General features: G+C 37.2%; 4 protein-coding genes across 5 annotated transcripts; all 4 read right to left on the bottom strand.

Annotated features, from left to right (window-relative positions):
* Positions 1–351: 351 nt before the first annotated feature.
* LOC126802520 (uncharacterized) lies at positions 352–5,088 on the bottom strand. Its single transcript, XM_050530156.1, has 9 exons — positions 5,009–5,088; positions 4,849–4,907; positions 4,303–4,435; positions 3,331–3,604; positions 2,390–2,518; positions 2,258–2,307; positions 1,874–1,971; positions 1,496–1,783; positions 352–1,007 (listed from the first exon to the last, which is right to left on the bottom strand). Exons 2-9 carry the CDS (start codon positions 4,894–4,896, stop codon positions 525–527), a joined length of 1,503 nt encoding a protein of 500 aa, XP_050386113.1. The 5' UTR covers positions 4,897–4,907; positions 5,009–5,088; the 3' UTR covers positions 352–524.
* A 2,501-nt stretch (positions 5,089–7,589) lies between these two features.
* On the bottom strand, positions 7,590–11,094 carry LOC126802040 (pentatricopeptide repeat-containing protein At1g02060, chloroplastic). The gene is made up of 2 exons (XM_050529568.1): positions 8,867–11,094; positions 7,590–8,182 (listed from the first exon to the last, which is right to left on the bottom strand). Exon 1 carries the CDS (start codon positions 11,038–11,040, stop codon positions 8,899–8,901), a length of 2,142 nt encoding a protein of 713 aa, XP_050385525.1. The 5' UTR covers positions 11,041–11,094; the 3' UTR covers positions 7,590–8,182; positions 8,867–8,898.
* LOC126803556 (type III polyketide synthase C-like) lies at positions 7,704–8,097 on the bottom strand. The gene is made up of 2 exons (XM_050531342.1): positions 8,007–8,097; positions 7,704–7,915 (listed from the first exon to the last, which is right to left on the bottom strand). The coding sequence occupies exons 1-2, from the start codon at positions 8,095–8,097 to the stop codon at positions 7,704–7,706; spliced, it is 303 nt and encodes a 100-aa protein (XP_050387299.1).
* Positions 11,095–12,074: 980 nt separating the features above from the next.
* LOC126801571 (probable helicase CHR10) lies at positions 12,075–19,444 on the bottom strand. Of its 2 annotated transcripts, XM_050528962.1 has the most exons (17): positions 19,224–19,444; positions 19,126–19,133; positions 18,259–18,337; positions 17,994–18,154; positions 17,719–17,850; positions 17,119–17,299; positions 16,782–16,914; positions 16,582–16,699; positions 15,792–15,881; positions 15,366–15,473; positions 15,051–15,254; positions 14,546–14,671; positions 13,785–14,434; positions 13,058–13,203; positions 12,675–12,839; positions 12,368–12,482; positions 12,075–12,260 (listed from the first exon to the last, which is right to left on the bottom strand). In XM_050528962.1, the coding sequence occupies exons 1-17, from the start codon at positions 19,405–19,407 to the stop codon at positions 12,236–12,238; spliced, it is 2,625 nt and encodes an 874-aa protein (XP_050384919.1). In that variant the 5' UTR covers positions 19,408–19,444; the 3' UTR covers positions 12,075–12,235. The 2 variants fall into 2 exon arrangements, with proteins under 2 accessions (XP_050384919.1, XP_050384918.1); XM_050528961.1 differs by lacking the exons at positions 19,126–19,133; positions 19,224–19,444 and having other exon boundaries at positions 12,077–12,260; positions 16,582–16,681; positions 18,259–18,391.
* Positions 19,445–23,542: the final 4,098 nt, after the last annotated feature.

Below are 23,542 nucleotides of genomic sequence, written 5' to 3'. Positions count from 1 at the left end.
CTGCACAGACTATTTCATCATAAAAACACATACTGTAGTTACTGGGTTTGGAGTGTTGATATGACGTGTTGACGTGTTGACGTGTTCATATGACATTTACGGTATGGGGAACTCAGAGAAAGGATGTATGTTGAGAAGGTTTGAACTACTCACCAAGTATCAAAATTGCCAATTCATACCAGGATAATTCTTGCCGGAATACTTTATAAAGTTGACTAGCTGAAAAAATATGTGGGATAATTTTAGCCAATTGTGGTGCTTTGGGTCAATAGCTTTGATATTTGTTACTATTACTATTTTAGAGTCAATTGAACAACTCTGTTCTCATGTTACCATCGAAAAACTCTCATGTTTGATACTTGATGGTCATTCGGCTTTCCTCCAATTGAATGAAAAGAATGGGAAAGGGACAGAACGTGGTAAGTAACATTAAGTAACAGCTTCAACTATGTACGAAAGGCAGAAATACCTACGACAATATTACAACAAGAGAACAATGGAGAGTACAGTGATGCACATCGGTCTCAATCATCTTTCGTTGCATGGTCATTTCTCTTATTTTGCTCAGCTTCTACAAGCAACATCAGAAGAGCTTCACACACTTGAGAAGCATCGGCTTCTGAAGGGTCATCTTCCTTTGATGAATAAACCATCCAGGCATGGTCCAATTTACGTTCGGGACGGACAACAATGGATCCCGGAACTTCAGCATCACAGCATGTGACAAGTCCATCACTCTTCTTGCCATATCTGACCTGCAGAAGCTGGGCACAGGCAGCCATAGCTGCACCAAGAGGTATCACTACTGGGAGTTTTGCTGGTTGGCCTGCGGAAGCAACCATAGGTAGTTCAGCATGTGCTACCCGTGATAATGTAGCTAAAACAGCTGGAGAAATGGCAGCTTCAGTGTGATATGAAACAACCGGGAGATCCTTTGGTAATGGATGTTTCTTCAGAAATTCTCTTCTTCTGTCATAAGTTAAGTCTTCCAGAGCTTGCAAATCGCCCTTCATAGAATAAGATGACACACTATTAATAGATTTATACAATAATAGAGAATTGAAAGAATTAATAATAACATAATTACATAACACCATGAAAAAGACAGAGAAAGAAAAGATAATCATGAGTGCATATAATAGTACTTCCTTGGGTGTTGCAACATGTTAAAATTAGAATCATGCAAGGGAGTAATAAGATTGTCATCAACAAATGGTGAGGTAAGCACTCTGTTCTAGTTGTACTACTCGGCCAACTTTTTGAAAACTTCCGACTTTGATGGGACTTTATATAAATCCAAACATCTCAGCTATTATCTATACGAATAGCATAAACTACATATAAGTCACCTACAATATGGACAGATAGAAAAGGATTTTACAAGGAGAAGAATACTCAACTCATATGGCCAGTGAATTTTTTTCTTTTTTTTACTGCACAGTTCCACACCCACATATGCACATGCACATGCACACACTCTCAAGTCTCATCATACCTTAATTACTTGGCAGATCAGAAACTCCATTAGCTTCCGTAAGTTTACATAATCACCAAGCTGTCCCTCTCGCAATATATCTGTAGCTATTGGGCTACCCCCATATGGACTTTGGGCCAACACCAATCCAGCAACTTTATCTTTCAAATCAGGCCAATACAATGACATAGCAGCAGCTGCATCTATTCCCCCTTTGCTATGTCCAAGAACTAACACACGCTTTTTCGAACCCCAATAGAATTCCTCAATGTATTCTTTTATCTCTCGAGCATTTTTCTCAACCGAAGCCTAACAAGTGATTATTATTTAAACTATAGTCTGTAACTTGGATCAACAATGCGTTATTTTCATTATTAAAATAAAAATAATAGCACATACCTCACTATGAATTTTGGCTATATGACAAGCCAGTCCAATCTTTGACAAACTCATTTTTGTATTTACAAAATATAGTGGTCCGTGGTTGCTGAAAAGACCTATTGATTACAAAAGTAAACAAACTTCATAAGCCCATAGCTCTAGCCAAAATCTTATGCACATTAATAACAAAAGATACACAAGATTCCAATCACAGAAGCCCAATTATTCCAGGCACAATATATAGGAACATAAAAAGAATGGGCACAGTTTAAATCTCGCAAAGGGCTGCTTAAACCCACTACTAGCATCATATAAGCCAATCAGAGAAGGGAGAAAGGTGGGCAATGTAATTCCCTGACTCAAGTATAATGAGAATTATGTTTTGCTTAAATGAAAATATACCTGGAACCAACAAACAAACCATTGAGTTTGGCAATCTGTGAACACCATGCCTATCAGCAGAAGAAACATCTCACCCCGTATTAGCATTGACACGAGAAGAAGCTATATGCACAGAAGAACAGAGAATTATACCTGATATCCCCAAGAATTTCCTTGAATCTTTCAGTTCCGTCTTCAACAGAAGGCATAGTCGGATCACGCTGTAGCCATCCTATATCATCTGCAGACCCACGGACAGTTTTTCGCACCCGATCAATGAGACTGAAAGAGAACATGTTCATCAAGGTGAAAGTCTGAATGTCGCATGCAAAAAATTGCAAATATATTATACAGGTTCAGTCTGGGGCCCACTGACATCCCCACACACTACTGTTGCATCCTCCGACTCATATTTCAACATTTTACGAGGACAACTTCAGTTGGATAGCATTACAGCCAAGAATACAGCAGAGGAATTTCAAATTTGTTGGACTTCGACATGACTAGTGGTAGCAGCACATGTATCCATCACCTTTTCACGGTTTCTAGGGCTGTGAACTTCTGGAAAGCATTGATGCTATAGACTTATCTTCTCTAAATTCTTCTGTTGATACTCATACTTTAAACAGCAACCATAGATAATGCTTTAGAAAATGACATATATACTTCTCTATATTGCCACTCTTATCTATAAACACCAATATAAAATCCAAAACATATATCTCTTATCCTCTGTTGATACTCATATTTCAGACAACCATAAAAAACATGCTTCAAATAGTGACATTAAAACTGTCTTAAATTCAATTATCCCAGTCTTTCCAAACTAACAGTCTAGCAACTCAAAAGCAAGAAAAAATCAGCCATCCTCATATTTACTCTCAGTATCTTGTGTGGTAAAAGTTATAGCATCGGCCGAAGATTTTTCAGGTCACAGCCTTCTAATTTTACTAATACATTTTATTTATTTATGTGGTTACCATATAAAAGCTTTGGGCTGACAGTTAACAGATTTCCATTGGAGACTTAAATAACATAGATTTTAAGAGGATTGCTCCAGGAAAAAAACTGTTAAGTAGCATTCTGAAGTATACCCTTGGAAGATAGAGATGCCATTTTGGCCGCGATTAGATTCTATGATCGCAGTAGAAGTTTGAGATGAATTTTCGGGAGAGCATTTCACTGCTCCATCAAGATTTGAGGGAGCATTGGTTGCAGTATGAGATGACTCTGCAGATGACGAACTCACACTTGAAGACGCATGATCACTAGATGTAGCAAGAGAGCCCCTACTTTCTCCAGATGAGAAGGTCACCAGTTCTTGAGCATTTACATTGGAATCCCCAAAATCTCTAGATGAAGGTTCCACTGAAACATAGCAGAACATTTAATTAAATCAACATAAGATTCTATTGCCTGCAATAATTGAATAAAAGAGGCATGTAGAGTCGATTACAAATTTGATTTTAATAAAATATGAATGTGTAAAAATTAGAAGCAAACCAATAAGAAGGTTTTGAAAAAGCTTATTTTATATTTGGGGCACTGCCATATCATAGATGAGACTAAAGGTTTAAAGAACAGATGGAGACGATAAAAAGAAAATAGATAAATGCTTCAGTAAATATGTGTGCTTGCACTCATTAAACATGAAATTGTGATAGTGATAAAGGACTTTTCAAGGAAGCTTCTTATAATGTACAGGGATAACTATGTGGAGGAGCTAGTCCCCTGTCTTATCTGCATTTACTTCTAGCATGATTCTCCACAAAGAACACATTAAATTCAAAGTATTTAGGATTTAGTTTATGATATTGATGCCCAAACATCAAGCGTTCTCAATACTAGTAAAACTATGGACGTACGTTGGGAAAATTTTTTTTAAAAAAAGAACAAGACACCACCTAGAGAGGAAAACATTACTAGTGCATGCATAATTTTTTCCATATTCATACACAAATAAGTTAATAACAAATTTGATAACCGATTACCCCAACAGTGGGAGCATATGAATCTCTTAAAGCTGGATAGAGTAAGAAGCAACAACATTGAGCGAGGAAGATTACCAGAATGATCAGTGAAACACTGTGTAAATAATGAAGTTGTCTGAGAAAGATAAGACGCAGCTTCATTGAAAACTGGTACAGAGGTAAATAGTTGAGGGATAAGCCCATCATTTCTTAAATGGTCATTCTGAGCCTGTAAAAAAAAACAGGAGCTGTTACAAAAACTTCCAAACACAACAATAGTCATCTCATCATCATTTAAGATATTGCAGATAACAAACCCACGATTACTTTCGCCACTTTTCTTTTATCAACAATTCAACTTAAAAAAGAACAAGTACAATAAAAAGTACAGCAGCACAATTCACAAATATTAACCAATGCAACTGTCAAACAAATCAACCTTAAAAATAGGGAAGTTCCTATCGAAATCGTGTTCTTTCTGCTTGTAGTAAGTAGCTTGATGATCACATAATCAAAAGCTAAACTCAATCCAACACCAACAACTTCCAATCAATATATTCATGGCACCGAAAGATAAACCTGGACTTCTAAGAAGTAAAATGCAAGAATGAGAATAATAGAATAGGAGGAATGAAAGATTACCACCAACGGCGTCGTTTCGGTGGGCGTGGCGCTTCTATCTTGCATCATACACGGAGTGCCTGCGAAACACGGAATCATGGGGGGTTTAGCTTCAATGTCAAATATGAGAAATCAGAGGGTTAAGCTATTCAAGTACAGAAATTAGAGATCTCGGATTAACCTGGATGGAAACTGAGAATGAATTGAATTGAATTGGATTGAATTGAATTCAATCGAAATGAATCGAAAGTGGAAATTTTTAGGGTTCGGGTACTTGACCCGACGTCTGGCCCAATAAGTATAGTATGATGACTTGACTTGCGACTCACTTGAAGCTTTTCCAATCGAAGGCAACATCAAAGTTTAAACTAAGGCTGAATTGGTTGATATATCAGTCTTAATTTTCCAATATCATATACCAATTAATATATATTTGGTATGAAAAATCCACAATTTATACCAACCAATAACGTTGGTATACCAATTAAGTGGTACGGTTGATACTCGGTTGGTAATAGGCTTGTACCAACATATTTAAGGCCTAAAAATTTAAAGGCCCAATCCAAGTAAGTAATAACAAATAAGTGAAATAGCAATAGAATTCCAAAGTCTTATATAACTTCAACCAAATTATCAAATACAAAGTCATAAATAGAAAGGCAAAGTCCAAATAGTCAAGCTGTTAAAGTACTTATGAATTCCCAAAATAATTGAAAACATAAATGATAGGTTTAAATGCGATATATGTTGACATGTTGTAAGCAGTGACGGTGCTACTAATAGGTCTAAGTATTTGTACTTGGGAATTCGATTGAATCGATTCATTCATAATTAAATATAGAAATTGAAGACGAGAAAAATAGTGTACTTGAGAAATAAACTCATAGAGATGAGATTAATGTTAGTATATTTATACGGTTTGGATTTATTTTTCAATAAATCTACGGTTGAAATTTAAAGATATATATATTTTTAATTAAATAATTTAATATAATATAAGTTAGTAGGTACGATATACCATGGTATACGGAAAATCTATACCACATACCTACGATATTTTTAATGTTGGTACGGTATACTGTACCATATACCATGTACCAAGTATTTGGTATACCAACATATTTAGTACGGTTGGTATACGAATTGGTTGGGATGGTTTTATATACCATTGCCACCCCTAGTTTAAACCACAGTAATAAATTATCCTTAACTCTTCTAAACCGTCCTCTATAATAGAGAAAGTGGGAAGAGACATAAACAAAATCTCTAGATTTATAGAATTATTAAACATGTATAAGTTTGAAAACAATTTCTAAACTTTATTTCTTACAAAAAAAAAATCACTCTCCATCCCAAAAAATAATGCAAAAAAAAAAGATGAAATGATTTATCACTCATTCTCTGGTCTTGGTTGTAACACCCTGACCCGATAGAAAAGATCAATCCGGAATTAAGGTGTACTGAAAAGATGCTAACCATCCTCAATCCCTTCTAATCCAACCCAAGCAAAGCCTCTCTTTTCAAAAGATTAAATAAAAATAACCTCATAAAATCATTTGAGGCATATAAGTATTGCAATACAAGAAAAGATCTATGAGACCATGAATTTGATTCTCCTCCTCTTCTCGTCAGAGGAAAGGAAGAGAGTTCTTCTCCTTTTGTAACAACCAATTCTCGTACACGATCTCGACAAAGATCGGTATCTTTCCCTACTATTACTAGTTTACTACTACTATACTCTATAGTACGATACTCGACTTATGACCAATGGTCTAAATAACGGTTATCGGTATCGTATCAGTTTTGTAAAATAAGGATATAACGGGGATATATCGAGATATATCGGATTATATCGGATTTATCGTTTTTGTTAATTGTTAATTTAAATTTAATATATTTATAAACATATACTTCAAAATATACCAAATAATATTAACTACTAAGTACTAATTGAACAAAAATAGGTGCACAAAAGATAGATTGAGATATTGATTATGCATTCATGCATTATAAACTCTCTCATCATCGGAATCAAAGTCAAACTCATCTTCTCTATTATCTTCATCCTCATCTTCCGAGATAAAATCATCTTCATAAAACTCTCTTACCTCTCGGATTTCCCTTAAGGGTGGTATCTCACTACTCACTTCGAATACTTGTTCATCTATTGTTAAATCTTCAATGACATTACCTTCAACAAGCCATTCTTGTGCTTCCCTAGCTTCTTTGGCAAGTAGTACCTCCTTTCCCTTATCCTTCCTTCGGTTTTTGTTGATGATTTTGGCATTGAATTGAACATATACCAACTTGCTCATCCTTGCGGTATCTAGCATATTCCTCTTCTTTGTGTGTATCCCTTGAAATGTGCTCCAATTTCTCTCACACTCGGATGAGCTTGTGGTTGTGTTGAAATGTGCTCCTATTTGAGTTGAAATTCCTCAAAACGATATCGTCTCCTTAAAAAAAAAGTCACCGAAAAAAAAATCCACGAAATATCGGGTCAAACTCGGTTTGACCCGATATATCGCTTGTTGACCCGATATTTTGAGTTGACCAATATATTGAGGCGATATGACATTTATCCTGTCGGTTTCTAGAGATGAGGGTGGCCTCTGATGATGAGTATCGCCGATATATCCCGATATTTAGAACACTGCTTATGACTCACTTGAAGGCTTCTCCAATTGAAGCCAACGTCACCAAGTTTTAACCAGTGGTAAATGATCCTTGAGCTACATCTCTTTCACCATTAGCCCAAAAACTAAAGGTTAAAAGATTCAATCATTCTATATATTGAAATGTGTCTGAAACAAACTTATATGTAGCAATATAGTACTCTTCATTTAAAAGATCACAAGCTGCAAAGTAGAATGCATTCAAATGTAATCCCAGGTCCAAAAGCCAATGCAAGTCACCATTCTTCCCTCCATCCCTTCTTTCTTCCTCAGCTCCTCTCTCATCTTCTCCATCACATAGAAAATGGTGTTGCTGCTCACATTGCCATAGTCCATCAGGGCCTGTGTGTTGCACTCAAGCTTGTCACTAGTGAGCTTCAGTGTCCCCTCTAGCTTGTTAAGGATGGCAGGCCCTCCCAGGATGAACAGCCCAGAACAACTCATTGAAGTCCTTGAGACTAGCTTTTGCCATGAGTTTCTTGCAAAACACTTCATTGTTCTCACCAATCTTCTGAGGAAGGTCCCTTCCCAGCTTGAGGTTGATGCCTTCTTCGGAGAGCCTTCCATCGATCACATTGCGTGTCCGAAATTTCATCTTGACGTGATGAGCTGTTCAGACAACTCTGATGGCCCAGTCCCTATGTTGAGAAGTACACCAACAGTCTGTTCATCATGATCTTCTGCATACCACAAAATAGGATACATTTTATTGATTTTAAAGACTACGAAAGGGAAGAACACAGTTATTCATAATGGATTAGTTCATGATGTTGAGAACACCACACAGAAATCCTTCACTATTGTTTTTCAGTGCTATAACATTACATGCACAAATACCATAACCTAACCACAATACAGTTCTTAATTCAGAGAAAAAGAAAACAATCAATGCATAGTTCTGAAACCTATATACCGCAAATATTTAACAACTTAAAAAATGACATTCCAGCATAAACGCCAGATCTATTTTAATACTTTGACAATAGCATTGGCAGTCGCTCATACAAGACTAACGTTAAAAACACCATAGAGGTCAACCAAATCAATTGGAGTCCTTGAAAATTGCTCAACAGGTCCAACTGAATAGTCTCCATAGAGGATCAAATTCAAACAATATTCCATGCATAGTTCAGTAGTTTACAGCACTAAATTAATTCTCTCTGGGATCCATATATATTTGACTCAGTTGAGCTATTTCCAGTTAAATACAGAAACACATTTAAGTTATTCTGCATAATTCTGTGTGCCTCCTATGAAGACAATGACTAGTTTTTAGTTTTTACAAAAGTGCATAGGAAGTAGAGGACTTGGAAGAATGCATGTGACTCCTGCACAAAGGGGTGATAATTATAAAAAAGACTTACAGACATATAGTTGAGGCCTTGACTTCCCAGATTTATCGACCAGCTGATATTTTTGGCATTCTTTTAGAGACAAAGTCAGCTTCAACTGTTCTACCTGCAACCTCTAGGGAAGATTTTAACTGATGTATGCACGGCAACTGCTGACGGTCACCAGTCTCGATCAGTTCATAGTACAAGCCAAATGCTTCTCGAAGCTTATTGATTTCACACAGTCCTAATATAACTTGGTTGAGAATGTCAATACTGACTTTTTCTCGCTTCCGCAGACAAAATTGCAACATCTCACATGCCTCTAATAGCTTTCTGCTCTGGCAAAGGAACTCGACCACTTCTTCCAATTTAATTGAGTATCCGTTATCATGCAGCATCCCTGCAATCTTAAATGCTTTTTCTTGCAATCCCTCACTGAATAGTAGCCTTATAAGATCTGTTGAGATATTAATATTTGGTCTGATGTTTTCCTCCAACATTAAAATAAAAAGGCTTGCCGATTCACGGGCACAATGCTTTTCTAGAAGAGCTGCCAGTATAGAATGGAAAGTAGACGTTTTGGGTAGATAAGAGCTCTTCAGCATCTTCTCTAGAGTCTGTTGTGCAAGCAGGGGCTTACCGTTCTCCAAGAAACCATTAATTAAGGAATCATAAATGTCGACATCAGGCACATAATCCCTTCTAAGCATCAACACTAACAGTTCGTAGGCAGCTTCAAATGTTCCTTCCCTACAATGGCCCATGATCAAAGTCTGGAAGGATGGAGGATCTTGTGTTCCTCTTTTCAGTAGCTGCCTAAACACTTCCTCTGCTTTCTTAGTTCTCCCATTACTACACAAGTACTCAAAGATAGGTTTGTATGAGGCAACAATAGGCGTACAGCCACGATCACTAATCAAGATTTGTTTCTTGCATAGCTCATCAAACAACTCCTCAGCTTTTGCATAATCTCTTTGCTGACACAAACTGCGTATCAAAACACTGTATGTAGCTGAATCCGGAGGGACCTTTAACTCTGACATCATTCTGAATACTTTAAACGCTTCCTCTAAGTTCCCTGCATTGCAATGTGAATGCATCAGCGTGTTTAACGTACACGTATCAGGACTAAATCCCTCACCCCTCATCGTCCCCTCCATGATTGCCTTGATCTTATCCAGCTTCTTTGCTTCACACAGCCCTTTTAGCAAAGTATTATACGTAATCTCATTCGCCTTCAACCCTTGACTATTCATCTCCTCCAACACCCCCAAAGCCTCATCAACCTCTCCTCTCACACAATACCCCCTAATCAAAGTCGTATAAGTAACAACACTCGGCTTCAACACCTCCCCACTCCTCTTCCTCATCCCCTTCACCACATTCCTCGCAATATCCACCTTCCCATCTCTACACAACCCATCAACCAGAGTATTATACGTAACGACATCCGGCTCGCACCCAAACCTCTCCATTTCCTTAAAAAACCAAAACCCCTCATCAAGCATTTTGCTCATACAGAACCCCCTAATCAAAACATTAAACGTACGCGTATCCGGCTCAACTCCATACATCCCAAGCATCTCATCATACAAACTCTTCACCATACCAGTCCTCCCCCTCTTCAACAAAACAGAAAACAAACTGTTAAAAGTAAAAACCGAGGCGCTGATCCCCATCGACTTCATCTTGTCAAAGACATTGACGGCCTCCTGGAACAGCCCCGCGGCGCCGTAGCTTCTGATCAAGGTGTTGAAGAACCTGTCCTCCAGCTTGACTCTCCCGGATGAATGTTTTTCGATGGAGAAGAGGAAGTTTCTGGCGGCGTTGAGGTTGCGGGCATTGCCGAGGGTTTGGAGGAGGGTGAAGTAGGAGTGGGGGGAGTGGGAGTGGCCGAGGGAGTGGGCCCAGTTGAAGAAGTGGAGGGCCTGGGAGGGGGTTTTGATGCGGCGGAGGGTTTGGGAGACGGTGGTGGTGGAGAGGGAGGGGGAGAGGGTAGAGAGGGAGGTTTGGAGGTGGGTGGACCATGGGGTGGTGTTGATGAGGTCCGCCATGGCTTGGGCGGTTTGGGATTTGTTGGGGTTGGAGGTGTTGGGTTTTGGAGGGGAGGAGGAGTTGAGAGGTTTGGAGGTGCGGTTGGGTCTGAGGAATTGGTCTCGGAGGAGGGATACGGCTGGACGCCGGGAAATGGGTTTGGTGGCCATTCAGGCGGTGGGTTTTGGTTTTTTCCGACCAATCAAGTGTTTGGGAACATTAGTTTGGAACTCTGGAACGGGTTCTGAAACACAACACTGATAACAGTTGCTTAAACTTTGAAGCCATTTGAATTGAGGGCAAAACCGACTTTTACGGCAGCTGGTGAAATTGACAAAACCTCATATATACAGCTGACCTACGTATATGAAAAATAGGGCATACTATATTGATTTTTCTAATTTGAAATTTTGGACCATTTCTCAATTTATACGCGTCATCCGTCCGCAGATTAGCCTTTCAGTATCAAAACATTGAATATTTGAAGATACTAATACAAAGATTAGAAACTGATCAAAATATAGAACATGATATTGTTCATTTGTTCATAATTTGATCATTTGATCATTTTCATACAAGAGGATATTAGAGGTGTAAATGAGCCGAGCTGAGTCGAATATTAAGTTATTCATGTTTAACTCGTTTTCATTCGATCGAACTTGAGTCAGACCAAAATATGATTTTTGTGCTTCATGTTCAACCTCAGCTCGGCTTGAAAAAACTCGAATTAGGCTCAGACCGACTCATTTTATTAGATGAAATCAAACTCAAATCGAACCAGCTTGAATCATACGAAAATTAAAATTTTAAAATTTTAAAATTAAAACGAAAATTCAAAATTTAATGTCATTGCATCACACAAAATCTCTTTTAATTGTAATAAACTATAAATAACAAATAAAACTCGTTATAAAACTTAAAGTCTTAATTATTTTAGAAATAAACTTTTAAGCTCTTTCGAACTAATATTATATTTTTTTAATAATATTTCTCATATAAAAATTATACTTTATATATACTATAAAAATTAATAAGTAAATCTTAATTAATAAACGAGCCGGGCTTTTAACAAGCCCTTGCTAGCTCGCGAGCTGAATACTTATTGTTCAAGCTCGGCTCATTTTTAAAGTCGGGCTAAATATTAAGCTCAAACTCGACTCATTTAACTGTATGAGCTCGAGCCGAACGGACTAAAAACAAGCCGAACACGAGTCCCTCGAGCCTACTTACAACCCTAGAGTATATGGTAAAGTGAGTAGTGCACATTTTTACAAATGTGGCAAAGGAGCAGTAACTTGATCTAATCATATTAGCTACAACGGTGGAAGACAAAAAACCCACATCTACCAGTCCAACTCCAAAGCATCAAGATGACCGTTTATAATAATACCTGCAGAAATTACAACAAATTAATTGTTTGTTCTTTTTGTTCATCTGTCACCCAGAATGGAGGAAGGAAGAGAAAGATAAATGGAAAAGAAGAGAAAGAGAACTTACACATAAATCTTTATACCATGAATCGAAGCATATTTTCGTAGAAGACGTTCCACGGTATACCATTCTGCACGATCTGATGCATCTTGATACCCAATACGCGGCATGTGGATCGAGGCTTTTAGGATTAAAGCAGAAAACAAAGACGTGAGATACTTCAAAACATGCTTTACGTGCCAAGCGCCAGGTTAACAATTTGAAACTTGGTCAAAGATATGGCATTTCAACTTTGAACTTCAATGTACCATACGGTTAAATGAAAATGCAATTACGCAAATTCAACTTTGAACCGAATATATGAGAGATTTACCAGAATTTTGAGCAGCTGAAAATGACGCCTTTGATAAGCAATGTTCTAAGTCAGGAATAGAAATTTTGCTACGGGGTACTTTACGCCTGGGATTGTAAGATTGTACAACAGCTAAAGCCACCCATTGTGGAGGATTGCTGTCCATCTGCTGTTCATTTGAATCCTCTGCATAGCAATAAATTGTTGACCAGGAAATTTACACTAATACTAAACATATTTCTGTATGCTGTCTATTGGAGCTACAAGTTACTGACACTTTCTCGGTATACCTTTAAATAGTACATAACAATATAAGAATTGTGTAAGCAACTAATATAATCAAACGTCACTATAAGCAGCTTTCTGTTGAACTTATGTATATTTCAAGAAAGACAAAGACTGACCAGAAATTCTTATAAGGTGAAGATCACTAAGATGCAGGTCATCAAATTCAGAAGCTCGTTGATATGCATCAGGGACACTAGTAGATAGCTTCTCCAGTGCATAAAACATGCCTCCATGACCCCACTGTCCAGAATCATCAACGCAGCTGCAAAATATAAATATGAATTGTGTCTGATGGTAAAGAATTTCTTAACAGCCAACAAAGATGGAGCCATTATAAAAAATAAAGGAATTTGAGCATAGTACATGACTAACAAACATGATTAATATTTCCCTGGAATCCCATGACTGCAACTCATCAGTCATAAGCGTGGTTCTCATGAGTTCTCAAGCACAAATGCTCTCTCCATTAAATTTTAACATCTATTGATGCTCATTATCAATGTGTCCTGGATATGATCTCTTAAATTATCAATAAGTAACCAGATGTGGCAGTTAAATTATCAAAATAACAATTCTATTCCGTGATTCTATGTACTAATGCAGAATAAAAGTAGAAATTCCAAATTGAAGAAGTTTATTGATCTTAGAAATCCTACATCTAGAGAACCAAGTGATTAATAATACAGGATCTACTATTAGTACGTATATTCATGTAGAAAACTGAACTGCCTCTCACATCCCATGATTTTCACACAATGAAAATTCACACTCAAAAAGTCAACACAGACATCCATCCATAGTACCGAGAACACCTCTGAGGAGGCATTTAGAGAATTTGTTTACCTGAAAATAATGGTAGGCTCAGAGGGACAAACTTTTGATGGTTGTGTACAATCTCCATAAACAAAATGGACAGAACCTGAGTCGGCCATGATGTCCCTATCTACAGGACTGATGGGGTCCTCAACAGACAATGATTGGTAGCCAAGCTCTACCCACTTAGATAACTTCTTTTCCTCTGCCCTCTTTTTTGCAGCCTCAAGTTTTAGACGCCTTTCCTCGGGTAAGTTTCTTCTGCTTTCGATATCTTCATTGCTATTTGCTTGTGGTAACTCCTTGAATTTCTCAACCCAAGAGAGATATGAAGCTTCATCAAAACCAGTATTCAAACCAAGCGAAGCAGAACTTTCTCCTACAACCAAATCTCGTCCACTCAATACATCTGTTTGACTGACCTCAAATTTCCTCTCATCCTTGGTTGCTGTTTCTTTATGGCGCACTGCAATTGCCTTCTCAGCCAAAGCATTCAATTCTGGAATTTCACACTCAGCATTGTTGATTTCAGCGGGATCAAAGAGATGTAACCCAAATATGATAGATCGCAGGTCACTAGGTTCAACTCCTGCTGTTTCTTTACCATCCTCGTCCATAACATCATCCCCAATAACATTATGGCTAAGCTGCAACTTCCTCTCTGCTCTCCTCATGATAACCTATGTGGATGCAGATGAAAGAAATGTGTATGAGGCCTTCAGTTATGATGGTCAATGTATATAGGACTCGTTGACCAAAAAGGGGAAAAAGAAGGATGTATAAGATCACACCTCCTCCACAGTGCGTCCTGTAACTAGGTTTATCGACAGTACGGAATTTAATTGGCCAATCCTGTGTGCTCTCTGCAGAGCTTGCTTGTCAACCTGAGGATTCCAATCTTGCTCGTAGAATATAACCTACCACATGTCATAGGTCAATAGAATGTCACACTAAAAGATACTAACAACTATATGATCACAATATAACACAAGCAGGATAGCACTGATATACTTTTTTTTGTACTTGAAGCAATGATATACTTTTAAATTTTAATCTCCCTAATCTGGGATCACGCTATTATTTGTCATGCATACACAGATAGATTAAAGAAGAAGAAACCTTCTGTTCTTGCAGTCTTTAAAAGTGTAACAATCTGAACTTTACGATTCGATAAGCAAATTAAGACCTGGCCATATTTCTTTCCACTTTGTAGGAGAAAATTCCAGAACCCTGAATATTGTTTCGAAAAACAATGGTCTCAAAATGATAGCCACATAAGGGTTTACTAAAACTCACAGTATCAGCGGCAACAAGATTCAAGCCAACACCCCCAGCTCTAGTGGAGATCATGAAGACAAAAGCATCATTTTGATCAGCTTGAGACTTCAAATTTTGTTTTGCTGATTGCCTGCTGAAACTTCTTATAGCAGCAAACCGCTCCTCTGCTCGTATTGATCCATCAAGGCGCTCATATGAATACTTACGCAACTCAAGAAAGTCCTGCATTGCACGTGACAGTAGAAACCTATTTAATGTGGGCAACCTTAAAAATAACAAATGAAACATTAATCCATAATCAAAGGCACGAAAAACACAACACCATGAACAAACCTGTAGAACATCGAGTGTATGCGTCATCTGAGCAAAGAGAAGGACACGGTGTCCCTGCTCATGCAGCTTCTGAAGAAGTCGATCCAAAATCATAAGTTTACCGCTAGCCTGATCAGATCATAAGAAATGAATACACACAGGTTGGACAGAAATTTAAGAACTGAGCAGCATGCAGATTAAAAGTACTAGAAGTCTAGAACTGAGGTCAGGTATTTTCCGTCTCAAGAGTCGAAGCAAATACCATTTCCTCTGTTAATCAAATATTATGTCCTTAAGTCATAGGTCTTTTTGGTTCAAAGGTTACCGGGTTAGAGGCTTAGAATCATTAACTTCCTCCCCCCACCCCCTTTTAGATACCCGAGAAATCCCCAAACCCACTTATAGTGTCCCAAGGCTTGACACTGCACTTAAACGAATTAGGGATACCTGAATCAGGTGTTCACCCTCTTCATATGGTTCTGGTTCAATACCAGGAAAGAGATAAGGATGGCTACATGCTTTCCTTAACTGTATCACCTGTATGTCAAGAAAGGGTAAAGGAAAGTGCATCGGATAGTTAAAAACAGATACCAAAAATAACTATACCAGGTGTACTTATAGTACGCAATGAATTACTGAAAGATTCTTATTACATATTTGACACAAGAACTTAGAATATGAAATTTTACTATGTCACTAGGATAGCACCAATTAGATCACTATCCTATCTCAGGGTTTTTCATTTTCTTTCTGCCCTTTTTTTCATTTTACAATATTTTGGGACAATTCTGCTTCTGCTTCTATAAAGTCAAAGTTTCTGCCACAGGACAGCATCCGTTTAAGAGCAAACTAGAGGGTGCTTCTCCAAAATTATAATTGAACAAATAGCAGTTTGGCAACATTCAACGACAAAGTAAAATGAGGATACTCAGTTTAACATTTCAAGATATCCTAGCATCTTTAAATTACTAAGGATATATGCTCAAACTCTGCACAAAACCTCAGCTGTCTACACGAGAAACTATAAAACAACCCAACAGGACCTTTTAAATGCATCTTCCAAGAGCAAAAGCACTAATACTGCTCAGATCATCCTAGATAAATTTAACAATTATACTGATGTCACAATTGTGAATTCGTATACCGAATAAGTTAAAACGTTGTACAACTGGTATATATAGCATTCAGGAAAGTAAAAGAGAGAATCTTAAGATTAAAGAAAAAGAAAGTAACATACAATATTTTGTAAGGTTTGATGATTTGAACCTCCAGAAGACAGTGCAAGTAGCTTAGGCAGCTCCTTCCTCAATATTGACATGTACACCTTCTTTTGCAAGCTGACCAGTGGTGCCAGCCTATCAAGTCAATATTGACATGTACAAAACAGGCTCCAAATGTTCTGAAAGTATTTATACAGAAAAGAGACAGAGAAATTACACTGTTATCTCTGTAAGGGGTGGCAGGAATAGATCTCCAATTTCGATAAGCTTAGACTTTGTGCGCCTGAGCATGAAAGCCCCCAATATCCCTTTTAAACTTTTGAGTTGTTTTATGACTTCAGCTGTACTACCTGCTCAATAATAACAAAAGTAACTTTGACAAAAAAATTTAGAACAATAAAACAAAAGGAAAACTCTTCTCCTATGTGTGAAGGTGAGCATTACCTATCCAGCAGCCAGATATTAACCAAAATATTTTTATTGAAACAAAGGTTCTACATCACAGTAGAGAAAAGAAATGAGCAGAACCCCTAAATAACAAATGAGAAGATAACCTGACGAAGGGTCACCAGCTTCCTTGAATGTAACCAGGAATTTATCCAGTTTCAGGAAGACTGAAGGCATACAAAAATACAGCAAAGCCCACAGTTCAGTGAGATTGTTTTGAATAGGTGTTCCAGTCATCAGTAACCTTCTCGGTATGAGATACCGCTCTCTTAGGACATTGTACAAAACCTATTAAGGTAAAAGCATATAATTTGTTTGCCAGATAAATTATATACAAAATAGAACAAAAGACAAGTACTATCTTTGCTCAAATTTACTCAGGGTCACAAATGACATAATATACATGCTAAAAGTCAGCAAGTATTGGGAAAAAGTTCTCAAGATTTGTTTTATGAAAATGTTAAACAATCAAATGTAAAGTACAATAAACTGAAAGCATATATTTGTCAGTGATTAAAAATGTCATATCCTGATTTTTTTATTATAACGGTCATATCCTGAATATTATACCCACTATCTACCGCTTGATTATTTCCAAGTTTCACTGTACTAAATTTTATCAGCTCGTGATAAGGAAAAGTGTTCCACATTGCATATCATTCCATAAATAATTGTAAAAAGGCATACATGACATATATTACACATACACTGGATGGGTTCTTGAGCCTTTGTGCTTCATCGATTACTGCGTAGTGCCACGGTATTTGACAAAGAAAATCCTGATCGGCCAACGCAATGTCATATGTCGTCAACAGAACATCAAAAGGTAACGAAATTACCTGCCAACACATCAACAAAATACATGTTTACTATAGTGTAATGAGCTATACATTACCTGACTAAAAAGCTAACAGTGATAAGTTATAGTGTCCAACTATAATGGAATTACATTCATAGCCCATTTCTCAAATAGCATTCTTACATTAGATATTGAGGAATGTGCTTTCACATGCTCATACATTGTATTGCGTAAGCTGCGTCTATATTCTTTATCACCAACATACCGCACAACTTTTAATTTTGGAGCAAAGTTTTTCATCTCTGTCACCCACCCATCAGTCACACTTAGAGGACACAACACCACTGGATAATTGGGTAATAATTAGGATACATTATATGTATCAAGCAGACCGATAACCAAGCTACTAACTCAATAATTTCACACCAAAAACATATAAGATACTCACAGAATGGTCCATGTGACATCTTTTGAATCTTCAAGTAGCTCAACAAAGCGACAGCTTGCAAAGTCTTGCCCAGACCCATCTGTCAAAGATCCACTGGCATTTAAGCATACCGTATAAAACCAATAAACAACTTCACTTCTACTAAATTTTCTGCAAGGAGTTGCATTTTAACACAAAGTCAATTTCACAAGCCTCAATAATCAATACCAGCATGCTCACTAAAACTTTGTGTTTATGGCTTAGAGAAAAGGAGCTACAACCCATGATTCTCGAACCAGGTGAAGGCGGACTTCGCCAAAGAAGTTTACCAACAAAGCCAGCAGGAACCTTACTCTAAAATCATGATATCAGACCTAAAACCCTAACAATTACCACACAGTCATACTTGAACCAACTTGCGACAGATATTGAAAAGCCTCAAGTATCTCTTCTCCCTACATGATATTTCTCCTCCTAAAATTTATCATTAAAAACATTGTGCTCAACTGACATTATAAACTAAAGGACTTCACCTGCTAAGCTAGTAGGCATTCTCCATTAAATTCATGTGATCAACCTAAATCCCTATTAATTACCGAATATTCATGGTTGAACCATCTTGCAACAGAAATCGAAAAGCCTCAACTATCTCTTCTCACTGCATTGGACTAACCTCTCGAAATTCTCATCATGAACCGAAAACATTGCAAATTACTGACATTTTCCTCTCTAAAACTAAATTGATATGCAATCATATCAAAATCTAATGCAAAACCTCGTTTAACTACTTCATTAACATAAAATCGTCACTAAACTTCACATTATCAGATTCGATTAAAAACGAAATCACCGTAGAGACGAAGACTTGGATAGAGCGAGAGTTAATACCTCATCTCCTGCAAAAACCAAAAATTGAACTCATTCTTAATCTTTACGGGGAACCAAAAACACGCCGGAGAGTTGAGAAATTACGGAAAGGCCCTTACCGAGGACGACGTTGACGCCGAGATTATACCGCCGTATGAGCCACGAGACGCCTTCGACTTGGTGAGGCTTCAGCGTCGCCGTCACGCCGAGCTCTTGGGCGCTGAAACGCGCGTCTCCGGCGCGTGCGTCGTCGGCGAGTATGATCTCCGCCGCGGCTCTGAGCCGCTTCTCGTAATTATTCATCGTCTCTGCGTCCTCTCACAAGTTTTTAGTCAAGAGAGTATTGACCGTCTCCGTTTTGAACAAAGGGGCGGGGAGGACAATAATAAGGACACTACCCTCACATAATCTCTGTATTTACAGAACCGCCTTATTGTTTTGGGCGCTCTTTATCCTGTTGGATTGAGGGCAGTTTGGACTCGTGAAATACTGAAGCGGCACATTTAGCCACTGATTTAGGTGTTATGAAAATTACGTGGACAATCGTATATTTGACACGTGGAGTCAATTAGCCGTTTAATTGTTCTTGTGTCAAAATTATTAACTTGGGTTACAGCAGATGATTAGTAAATTGCTCCTCATAATCTGGGTTACAGCTAATATTTAGCAACTTGCTCCACACGATTTCTTTTTCTTGCTAATTATGAAGTTTATTAATTAGTTACCTATGCTTATACAAAAGGTTACTTTTTCTTAAACTGATGGGGCTCTGGCTTTGTATATAGTGATATATGACTGATAGTACGTATTTGCGGTATTAATATACCATTCAATTTGATGCGATACTAATTAAGTATATAGATATCAGAATTACTGTAAATTAATTCAGACAAATAACTATGACAATGGGCATTGGCATTTGGCAATTTGGCATGCATTTAGTCTTTACACCATATATATGATCAGTTGGCTTAACTAACTAGGATGTGACTAGGCTACCTCTTTGCTTTTGATATCAATGTGCTTTATTAAAGAGACATTGTACTTGCACCTAAACTCGACATTTATAACTCAGAACACCAGAAAGTCTATAACTATAAAAATGGCCGGTTTCTGTAAAAAGTACACCAGAATTTAACTCTAGCTTGATCATCACTATACTGGCCGGTATGCTAAAAGTAACTTTGCCCGTCTATTCAACCAAGATAAAATGAAAGTTGATTCATTTTCTATTCCAATTATGATCTTGTATATATAAAATGTAATGACTAACTAGTTAATATATACATAACCAAGAGTGGCATTTGTGATTCTAAATTTCTAATTGGCGATAGAATCATTATTGCTTAACTCAGAAATCCACCTGCAGAAATAAACATAACCTTTCCAGAAGTAGAAGAATTATGTATATGATTCGATTGAACACCAAGATCGCAGCATATATATTACAAAATATTTAGTACAATAGCCCAAGGGTGTACATAGAAGTAGTGCCCAAGGGTGTACATAGAAGTAGTACCCAAGGGTGGTATTCGGATGATGGTTTCTGAACTGAAGTTGTGGACTGTAGGCCTGTACAACTATCTCGGAGAAAATGAACCAGAGAATGGTAGTAATGGGTGCCATGTACATATATGTATCCTTTTAACTATTCTAAGTACTAAGAGAGAGAGAGAGAGAGAGAGAGAGAGAGAGTTTCAGTTGAAGCTCTCTTTGCTTCAGTTGAGCTTTTTATAAGCTTTGAGGAGTGGTTGCTTGGAAGTGAAGTTTATGTAGATGCCACCTTTGCCATTTAGGAGCAATGACGGAAAGAGTCGTGCAAACCACTCTTCTTTTTCTTTGGTGGTATAAATTGCTCTTCTCTGCACCATTGCTTGTAATCAAATGATGTAAAAAGCAGATGTTTCTGATACGTTTAATATTTACCGTATAGACTAATGATCTTAGTCCAAACTGGCATCTGGCTACTTTGTTACTTTGGAAGCTACCTAAGCTATAGCTTGGTCACCTTCTATCTTTTTCAATTTAAACTTTATCCCTATTGAGGAAGAGATATTGGATTCCATTTAAGATTAATTGAGTAAGATAAAGCTTCAAATTCACTTTTATCCTAGGGTGGTCCGACGATTGGTGGGTAGTACCTAGGGTGCATGGAATCGGGTGCGGGTATGTGGAAGTAAAGCGTTTGGAAACGCAGAAGCGTTTGGAAACACAGAAGCGTTTGGAAATGCGGAAGCGTTTTTTTTCTTTCAAAAATTAAGGAAACGGGTGCGTTTTGGAAGCGTCGGAATAATATATATATATATATATATATATTATATACTATTTTTATATTTTATTTTTTAATTATTTTATCTAGTATTAAAATAACTGGATAACTATTAATAACTTATTTTCTAAACCATGATTATCTTTGATTATAGCAATATTAAAGCTTCATTTCAAAATTCAAACAAAAGAATGTCCAGCATAGTGTGAAGGTGTTAGGCACGTGCAAGTCAAAGAGACATTATTAAATGAAATTGATAAAAAAAAGTTCGTCTTCTCTCTGTTTCTGTCTCTCATCTGGATTTTTTTTTCATATTTCTAATTAATCACCTCGAACCTCGAGGGATATAAAAAATAAGACTAGAAGAGTAGTCATTCAATCGGCTAATTTTTAATTTTTCGTAAAAGATATCGAGATGAGGAGTGAAAGTTCAAGTCTTAACTCTTAAAAGTCAAGTCATATCAGTGACCAGTGCTCTCCTTAACCTTGAGGGAATCCAAAATAAAATGTCACAACGTAGTCTCACACTCTCATGAAGATCATAAGAGAATATCCATAATTTTAGTAACAAGTGTTCTTCTTGATGAATATAGACAAAGTAGTAATCTTTATCTCCTTGACGTCCTCTCACATGATATCTAGATAATGAGTGTTCTCCTCGAGCACTATTAGGGAAAGTAAGAAAACATGAGTCACATTGTAGTCTTTGTCTCCTAGAAGTTCCCTCATACCTTCATAGATTGCTAGCAACCCGTGAACCCATCATAGAAGGATAATAATACTGAAATTTGCCATGCGTACTTTAGCACAAACGGCTTTCTCTTCTGCTTGTGAAAGAAAGTGGAGTACTTTTGCTCTTATTCATACAAAGTAAAGGAACCGTCTTGCAGATCAGAAGTTGGAAAAACTCGTATACTACTACTACAACATGAAGTTACGACTACGTGATAAACGAACAAAGGATAATGTGATCAATGAAAACAACTATATCAATCTACTTCATGTTGCTAGTTAACCACTTCAGAATGACATTGATCCTCTTTATGATTGGATTATGCATGCACACCTCGATGATGAAAATGACAACCCTCTTGCACATGTCGTAGAAAAGGCAACTGATTTTGGAATTGATGTAAACAAGGTATTATCTGATGAAGTTGGAAACCTGGGAGATGATTTTGATAATGCTAGTGTGTGGGGCGGTGTAGCAACTCTATATTGTTCAGATAGTGATGATGATAATGGTGGTGGTGGTAATGGTGGTAATGGTGATGGTAGTGGTGGAAGTCGACAAGGTGGTAGAGATACAAGGTTTGAATATGGACAATTTTATGTATGTGGAGAATTTGAGCAGTTTACTTGTGAAAGTAATTTTGATCATGCTACCCAAGATGAGAATCATGGATATAGGTGCAGGAGGAGGACAAGAGGAGTCATTGATGATCAAAATATCTCATTTGATGTTAGTTCAGTTGCCTTAAATTTTGATTCTATCAGTTTAGACACATAGCACAGTGGGATGTCAAACGAATCACATGAAGTCAACTATCAATCTGGTCATCCTATTTACAATTATGGTCAGTTTGGAGATGTTTATGATCAATTATCGGGTTGGGTCATCCTTACGATCTCATTCTCGGAGAAACTGTTAGTAGTTCAAAAGAGATATATGACTATCATATTAACCATTACAATTCCTACTATATGACTCGTATGTCTTGGGCAAAGTATTGTAGTTTTGTTGACCAATGTGCATCTTTTCAAGCACCTAAAACCTCTTTCTGGTACTAGATAAAATTAATAATTATATTTGTTTGTATGTAATTTAATAATAATAAATAAATAATTTCGGAAGAGGAACGATATTTTTTTTCCAATATCCCCGATATATTTTCGATATATCTAATATCTCTATTTTTCAAAAAAAAAAAAACTATATATATCCCGATGCCAATATATTTTGAACTGTGACCTTAAAAAAAATAAAAAAAATAAAAAAAATAAAGATAGAAAGTAACCCTAGTGTGAGAGCATACAAGGTTTTGATATGCAGAGGGTTGACTACAATTCCGGTTCAAATTTTGACCCGAATCTAAGATTTTTATCCCGGCCCAGCTCATAAACCCAATTACTTATTCTCTCTCTCTCTGAGCGACTGTGTTGAAGGCA

This window comes from Argentina anserina, chromosome 7 (genome assembly GCF_933775445.1).
Source record: "Argentina anserina chromosome 7, drPotAnse1.1, whole genome shotgun sequence".
NCBI lineage: Eukaryota > Viridiplantae > Streptophyta > Magnoliopsida > Rosales > Rosaceae > Argentina > Argentina anserina.
The sequence above is the reverse complement of the archived record's forward strand: the minus strand, read 5'-3'. Positions and strand labels throughout refer to the sequence as shown.

What these genes read in the sequence shown, in the direction of transcription:
- LOC126802520 (XM_050530156.1), bottom strand. Translation starts at nt 4,896, where the DNA reads ATGATGCAAGATAGAAGCGCCACGCCCACCGAAACGACGCCGTTGGTG. An exon ending in GGTTTGTTTGTTGGTTCCAG is followed by an intron (nt 1,972 to 2,257) that starts GTATATTTTCAT and finishes TGTAATCAATAG; the next exon opens with GTCTTTTCAGCAACCACGGA. An exon ending in TGATCTGCCAAGTAATTAAG is followed by an intron (nt 1,008 to 1,495) that starts GTATGATGAGAC and finishes TATTCTATGAAG; the next exon opens with GGCGATTTGCAAGCTCTGGA.
- LOC126803556 (XM_050531342.1), bottom strand. Translation starts at nt 8,097, where the DNA reads ATGAAATTTCGGACACGCAATGTGATCGATGGAAGGCTCTCCGAAGAA. An exon ending in GGACCTTCCTCAGAAGATTG is followed by an intron (nt 7,916 to 8,006) that starts GTGAGAACAATG and finishes TCATCCTGGGAG; the next exon opens with GGCCTGCCATCCTTAACAAG.
- LOC126802040 (XM_050529568.1), bottom strand. Translation starts at nt 11,040, where the DNA reads ATGGCCACCAAACCCATTTCCCGGCGTCCAGCCGTATCCCTCCTCCGA.
- LOC126801571 (XM_050528962.1), bottom strand. Translation starts at nt 19,407, where the DNA reads ATGAATAATTACGAGAAGCGGCTCAGAGCCGCGGCGGAGATCATACTC. An exon ending in ATACACTCGATGTTCTACAG is followed by an intron (nt 15,255 to 15,365) that starts GTTTGTTCATGG and finishes CGTGCAATGCAG; the next exon opens with GACTTTCTTGAGTTGCGTAA. An exon ending in CAGGACGCACTGTGGAGGAG is followed by an intron (nt 14,435 to 14,545) that starts GTGTGATCTTAT and finishes GCATCCACATAG; the next exon opens with GTTATCATGAGGAGAGCAGA.